The sequence below is a fragment of the Malurus melanocephalus genome, unplaced genomic scaffold (genome assembly GCF_030028575.1).
Source record: "Malurus melanocephalus ecotype Western Australia unplaced genomic scaffold, MMel_1.1 scaffold_518, whole genome shotgun sequence".
Lineage (NCBI taxonomy): Eukaryota > Metazoa > Chordata > Aves > Passeriformes > Maluridae > Malurus > Malurus melanocephalus.
The window spans coordinates 433,737-441,309 of NW_026623750.1; the positions used below are offsets into that span (position 1 = coordinate 433,737).

The 7,573-nt window shown below is 55.9% G+C and overlaps 1 protein-coding gene across 1 annotated transcript in view; it reads right to left on the bottom strand.

Moving 5' to 3' along the window:
• The window catches only part of DCHS1 (dachsous cadherin-related 1), a 43,627-nt gene extending 36,080 nt beyond the window's left edge, over positions 1-7,547 (bottom strand). Inside the window, exons 1-2 of the mRNA XM_057381613.1 lie at positions 7,339-7,547; positions 1,363-3,177 (exon numbers count right to left, since the gene is read on the bottom strand). Coding sequence (XP_057237596.1) covers positions 1,363-3,114 — 1,752 coding nt within the window. The 5' untranslated portion in view covers positions 3,115-3,177; positions 7,339-7,547. The remainder of the gene's footprint in view (positions 1-1,362; positions 3,178-7,338) is intronic.
• Between the last annotated feature and the right edge of the window lie 26 nt (positions 7,548-7,573).

Sequence of the window (7,573 nt, forward strand, 5' to 3'; positions counted from 1 at the left end):
CATCTTCCTCCTCATCTCCCACGTACTTCTTCTGCCCAGACCTCCCCCTAATCCCACCTTGACCCATTCCCAAGCACCCGATCTATGCCATCTTACAATTGTGCCTGCCCCACATACATGCCTTCTCTATTCCACAGTTGGCCTTTGCTCCCACCCAATTCCTCCTTCACCCCACASTCCTACCCCATTCCCTGCACTCACCCCTCAAAAAGCCCCTCTCCAGTGCTCCCATCCCACACCATCAGTCACCTGCATCCACACACAAACACACAYACATCCCACAGCCCACCCTCCCCAGCCCTGCAGTGCATCCACAGGGCACCCAGAGGCCATTTTTTCTTGCCAGCTCTGAAGTTTTCTCCAGGGTGACCTAGAGACTCTTTCCTGACTAGGTCACAGGACCTCCTCCTGCCTTGTCTTACCAACCCCAGAACTCCTGCTCTTCCTGGCCCCTTGGGCATCTCTCACCACCTGGCCCCARAGCCTCTCACGGTCCCAGCCAGACCATGTGCCCCACACCTCCAGCAAAGAAGTGCCCCCAATGGGGCACTAGTGCTAGTCCCAATGGACAACCAGGATACTGCCATGGTTGGCAGGGCCTCACTGCACCCCCACACCCATCCTCATCCTGATTCACACAGGTGGCATCACCTGTCCCCAGGAACCAGAGCTCCAGGGCCTGAACTGCGACAGAAACACCAAACACAGGGAATGAAGGGACCAAGAACACACAGAATCAAAATGGCATCGCTAGCTCATGATGGCATCGCAGAGCTTTTGGAAGCCCAGCAGCTCTCCGGCTCCAGCTGAGACCTCTTGCCACATAAAGGCTGCTGCAGCAGCACATGTCTCAGCATCTTAGCTCATTAGCATAATTAATATTCATGCTCACGGCCAGCCTTACCAACACTGATGAACTTGGACTGATGACCTTACAGGGGGAGAGGGAACTTGCAAGTCTGGGTACAGACAGGTTCCCAGAGGCAGTATCATGTTCMTGAGCTCCATTTTGAGTGTCCTGCTTGCAAAGCAGCTCCACACTCATGCAAGCAAGGCCTGGCACAGCAGGACTCACCTCAACTGAGGCCACACTGTGCTCTGCACAATGAGCAGCCTTGCAGCGTCCCTGATGTCAGCTGCATTGCCCACTTCTTGCACACAGAAAGGATGTACATGACTTGGTCCCACTCCAGACTCACACCAGGTGTGGGGATCTTCACTCCAACATTCCTGGTGCAAACGCTGCCCATCAAAGCCATGACAACTGCACCAAACACCCTGCARTGGCAGGTCTCCCACCCCAAGCTGCTCCCAGCCGTGGCGGTGCCCTCCCCAAGCTCAGGCTTCAATACCTGTACCTACCTGCAGGAAGCAGGTCCCAACAGGGGTGTTCTCCTTCAGGGACACATTGTAGAARTTACTCCTGAACACTGGCTCATTGTCGTTGACATCCTGCAAGGCCACATGCACCACGGCTGAGGAAGAGAGGGCAGGGGTTCCCCGGTCTGTGGCCAGCACCGTGAGCTGAGGCTGAGGGTCCTTCTCATAATCCAGTGGGGCAGCAGTAGTGATGATGCCAGTGGCAGGGTCGATGGTAAACCAGCTGGAGTGGGTGTCAGGGCCATGAAGGATGCTGTACTGTACCTCCCCGTTGGGACCCTGGTCCTTGTCACGAGCTGTCACCTGCAGGACAAAGCTGCCTGGGTACACCACCTCAGGGATGCTCTGCTTGTACTCCTGCTGGTCGAAGAGTGGGGGATTGTCATTAACATCCATCACCTGCAGCACAAAGGCTGATTCTGCCCGGAGCGGGGGTGTTCCTGAGTCAGTAGCTGTCACCCGCAGATCATAGGAGTCTCTTTCTTCCCGATCCAGAAGTTGRTCCACACAGATCAGATAGATGATGTTGTCCTTCGTAGTGAGGGCAAACTTGCCATCTCCTCCCTCCAGTGTGACATTGACATTGGAGTACTCTCCRTAGTCTGGATCTGAAACAGAAATGCGTGCCACATACTGTCCAGGCTGGGCTCCCTCGGAGATCTGTGGGGAGCCATCCTCACTCAGAAAGATGATAGTCATGGTGGGCTGGTTGTCATTGTAGTCACGTACGTGGATAGTGACAAAGGCTGTGGTGACCTCAGGATGAACAGCCTTATCCCTTGCCTGCACCACCAGCTCATGCACCTTCCTCACTTCATAGTCCAGACCCTTGTTGAGCTTGATGACTCCAGTCCGAGCATCAATGGTGAAGTACTGGTCAGGATCACTCTGCCGCCGGTTGATCTCATAAATCACATCCCCATTGTCACCTTCATCTGCATCAGAGGCAAAGACCTGCAGGATGCTGCTGCCAGGTTTCAGATTCTCTGAGATGAGTGTATGATAGCGGCTCTGGTTGAAGCTGGGAGCATTGTCATTGATGTCCTGGATGGACACATCCAGTGTCATCTGGGTGCTCCGGGGAGGAGAACCACCATCATAGGCTTCCAACAGCAGTGAGTATGATGAACGGTTCTCCCGATCCAGAACACTGCTGACCACCAGGTCCAAATACAGGACCCCATTGGGTCCTCGACGCGTTTCCAAGCGGAAGGCCTGCCCCACATTCCCTCCCTTAATCACATAGCCTTGTGTGTTCAGGAGGCCACTGTCAGCATCAAAGGCTGGGTCCAAGGGAAACCTGCTGCCAATGGGTGTGTGCTCTGGGACCTGAAAGGTGCTGTGCTGTTTGGGAAAGGCTGGGGCATGATCATTGATGTCATTCACTTGGATGTTCACTTCTACCGTGATGCCCTCTGGGGTGACAGCAATGAAGCTGTAGTGGTCCCGGGTCTCCCGGTCCAGGACACGAGCTGTTTTGATGATCCCAGTATTTTCGTCTATCCCCAAGTCAGTAGAGACRCCACTGCCCTCCTGCGCTGAGATGAAATACATGTAGGCACTAGTTTCAGGGGGCAGGCCAGCACTGATGTCCCCAATGATGGTGCCAGCGGGCTGCTCCTCATCTATTTGTAGATCCAGGGTGCCCAGGACAGCAGAGCCCATCCCTGCTCTCAGGCCCCCGAGAATGAGCAGCTCCAGCAGAAGCATTATTGACCTTTTCATTTGCTCCATGGCTGGCAACCAGCAGAGCAGAGGTTGGCTTGATCTCCTTTGCAGAGTTCGCTTTAATCCTGCCTGGAATGCAGACCAGAGGATACTGGTTAAGAGGGAGCAAAGGAAGGACAGAAAAAAGCCTGGAGAGGGAAGGTCTGCCAGGTATCTGCTGTCTGATCACAATGTATCACCTGTCCCTCACAAGAAGCAAATGTGACAACATGTCAGAGRCTGTCCAGAACAAAGGGCTGGGACAGCACCTGGAGTCAGCCCAGCAGGTCACAGCTGACAGTGCCCTGTCACATAGGTGCTTCCTACATCCTCAAGCGCTCTTTCCAACCACTGCCCGCCTGGCAACACTGGTGCCAGCTGCCCCAGGGCAGCATGCTCCTGTGTCTTCAACAGCTGAATGCTTCCTGTGAGATTCAGAGCCAGTCTGAAAGAAGACAGAGGTTTTTGGGCAAACAGCAGCCTTTCACCTCTCCACCCCGAGAAAAGCTGGTCTCAAATCATGCGACAGCTCAGCGAGTGACTAGTTGAGACCCTAGCCCCCASCCCTCTCTTTTCCCAGCAATGTGCCTTCAGGACCACAGGGATATAGGTGCCAAAAACCCATGAAGCACAAATCTGGCGTCCCTGGGAGGGAGCATAGAACTGGAGTGGGCTTCCAGCCAGTGAACAATAAATCAAAACGGCTGTATTGCAAAGGATGTGCCCACAGCTGGGAATGCCCGTGATAAAATCAGACCATACTCCATTGTTTGGGCTGGCACAGACATCTGTGGGTGCCCTAAGCTGGTACCATGGAGGGTGGTTGCAGTGCAGTAAGAACGCARCGATTCCCTCTGAGCTGCCAGCTGCTCCGTCCCACACCCTCCGCTGCTCACTCCCCTCCTTTGTCTCTTTCTTGCTGCTCCTTGCTGGCTCCGACTCCTTCCCTCCCTTTCCCCTGTAACTGCATTTCGCTGCAGCAGTGGGGGAGGGACGCACAGGCAGCCACAGCTCCTGCAGCACTGCAGCCGGACATGGCAGACATGCTGGACACACTCCCTGTGCCCACGGGCTGCCAGGCCCTGCCCACCCTTCCTGATACCAGCCAGAACAACCCGGCGGCCAAGAGCTGCTGAAGAGCACCAACTCCAACACTCGCTCAGCCACAGCGAACGAGGCTTCGTGGTCTACAGGGATGGCGGCAGCATGAGCTCACACTTGGACTCTCTTGAAAGCATTTGCTGCTGGTCCCATAACCACACTCAGGAGCCACTCATGTTAGATGCAGGAGCAAGAACCTCYCTGTCTTGAGGGATGGATGTGGCTGGCAGTGCCTAGTTTGGGGACTAAGAATGTCAGCCCTTGACCAGAGAAGCCCATGGAAGTGTTAACCCTTTCCAGGGGACATGGGATGGTTATTCTTGGRTCACCTTTCCCAGCTTGGGTCAGTTATCAAGATTTGTTTTTTCCTGTGTAAATCCTGGGTTAGTGATAGAAACAAAACCATTAAAAAGTATTTTCTACTCATAAAGAAGTGTTTACTCCAGCAAGCATCCAGTGTGAGGCCTGCACACACATTCTGAGGTAAATCCACATGCTATTCTTGCACCCAGAATGTGAGAACCCTCACAGTGTCCTAGAAGCAGAAGTCAAAAGAGGAGACTTTTATCCATGTGGGCTGTGAGTTGGGAATCTGCACTAACGCAGATTCTAGAGAAGAGTGTGTCCCTGTTGGAGCTAGTTCTAATTCCCCAGCTGGAGGGGTAAATGTGTGCCCCTAGAACATGCAGTCTTGSAGGAATGGGGTCCGAGGTAACTTCTGTGATGAGACTGCACAATTCCAATGGTGCTCCAGCTGCTCAGGGCATGGGAAGGGACAGGGCAGAGGTTTTAAGGCCTTGGCAGGAGCTTAGGAAAAAAAAAACCAAAACCAAAAAACCAACAACAAACCAACAAAATCAAACAACCCCCCAAAAAAACCCAAAAAACCCCCCAAAAACCCAAAAACAAACAAAAAAAGAGAAAACCAACCAAACAAAAAACACATGTAGAAAAGCAGGTAGAGGGCCAAGATTCCCTGGGATAACCTCACTGACTAAGGACCGGTTGGAGCTAACAGTTCCTGGGTAGTGTCAGGCAGAGATTAGAACATAGACATGGGGAAAAGCACACCTGGTTCAATTAGTAATGTGGCTCTTGAGAAGCCAGTGAGGCTTTGTGGGCTGCTGGCAGGGAGGAGAGAAACTTGAAAAGCAAATATGGGGAGTGTGAAGAGCAGCTGAGAGCATTAGCACAACCAGGGAACAAAAGTTAGGGTTCCTGGGCTGGGGAAATGGTGATGAAAGCCTGTATAAACTTCTTCACTTCTATCCTCCCTGGATGCAATTGCGTAGTTTCAAAGCAAGTCTATCTCTCAGCAAGAGGTGCAACTAAACTGCTACCAGAGCACACCAGTCGGAGGTGAGCAGAAGCCATCCTTGGTACCAGCAGCCCCCTGTTACAGAGGTCTGCAGGCTTGGGTCAGAGAGAGACAGCAGTGACCTCAGTGGATGCAGAGTCACCAATTCGGAACAGCTGCTTCCAGTTAGCAGAGAGCTCAGTGCAGGGGCTGGCTTGGCCGGGCCATGTAATGTGAGCCAGACTGCCCCGCTCCCTTTCTGTCCCTCCCACCACCGGGCACCGAGATCCCTYGTGAAGAACGGCAGCAGGAGTCTCTGAAGAAAACTGCCAGGATGAGAATCTCTCCACATAGGTCTTTGAGGTCCAGAGCCATAGTGAGGAGGTTGACAAGCAAAGGCAGCTAAAATGGAGCAAGCTGCAACATAGGGCTGACAGGCTGGGGCACCAGGGGAGCCCAGCCTACACTTAGCAGATGTGTGATATTTGGAAAAAAAGGCATTTACATTGGAACCACTGTGTGCACCCTTGCCTACCTGCCAGTGGCACCTTGTGCCTTGTGTCAGCCATGAGAAAGGGCAAGTGGGCTCATAGCAGCCCCAACAGAGAAACTAGAAAGAYGGCACCCACTGTGCATGACACAAACAGAAGTCAGAGTACTGGCTGTGCAAAGGCTCCAYGAAAGCTGCAGATGCTGCTGATGCCATACCCTAGGTCTGACATGAGAGGCCATGAGTCGTGTAATGATGTTTTTGAGACTCCAGTCCACAAGAGGAAGCCTGTTTGCTGCGCACCAGTCACTGACCTGGAATATGCTTTCCTCCTGTACATTCACACAGAGTCTCTCTAGTCTGAGATGATCTGTCATCAAAATCATGAACAGCCCTGACTTGCCTAGAGCCTCTACTCGTCCTTTCACTACCTAAAACCACCTCCGTCTTTCCTGGCCCTCCTACAATCTCCCACCTGGGCCTTCAGGACCAGCACCCTTCTACTCGCTCCAAGCCTGGCCACACAGCCTCCTGACCCTCTGATACGGGCTCCACGCAGTCAGAGTGGCGGTAGCMATCCCTTCCTGCAGACCAGTTAAGCCCTACTGCATCCTAGTGGATCCCATTTTTGTGCCACACTGGGGCTCTCCTGTCTCTCAGAACTCATCCCCCACAAAGGAAGCTCTAATGAAATTCTTTCGCGCCGAAGCCAATTCCCACAGTCCCAGTCTCAAGACATGCCCGTGCTACATCGGCCCCTGCCAGATTGTACCCATCGCCAAGGCGCTGCGGGCCGTTGCCTGCTCCCTGTATATAGAWGCCCCCGGCTGTCAGGGCTCGCTCTCCCCCGGAACTCCGGGCTCCCGGGGCTCCCCAGCCGCCGGGCCCACCGTCCGATGCCGCTCCCTGTCCTCATCCCCGGCGCTCCCGGACGTCCCGCACCGGGCGGTCTCCGTGCCGGCGTTCTGCCAGCCCCGCTCTCCGCTCCGCCTGGGCCCGCAGCCCCCGCCCGGCGCCTCCACGGCTCCGCTGAGCACCCTCCCCTCGGCGGGTCTACCCAGCGGCGGCACCGTGAGCGCCCGGTCCCGTCCCGTCCTGTCCCGTCCCGTCCCGCCCGGCAGCTGCCAGCGCCGGGGCCGCCAGTGAGCCCGGTCCGGCCGCGGTTCCGCGGTGTTGCGCCGCCGCGGGCGCGTCCCCCCCGTCACCCCCCCGCCCCCCTCAGCTCCATTGTCTCCGCGGCTGAGGCAGAACAAAGCGCCTGGTCCCGGTCCCGGTCCCGGTCCGGTCCCACCGTGCGACGATGCCACCGTGCGGGGCAACGGGCGGGGGACGAGCTGAGGCCAGTCCCGGCGCTAGGACTCACACTGCGCGTCCCGTGCCGGCGGCGTTCACATCCCGCAGGGTCCGGCCCCGCCACGACGTCCCGCAGCCTCCCCGCCGCTCCGGTCCCACGGCCGCTCCGGTACCGCCGGCCGCTCCAGCGCCCCRAGCGCCCCGGTGCCCCGCCGGTGCCGCGGCCGCCTCGGTGCGGCTGTGGCCCTGCGGAGCGCTCGGCGGCGGTTCGGCGCTGGCTCGGCGCGAAGGCTCCTGCTGAAACC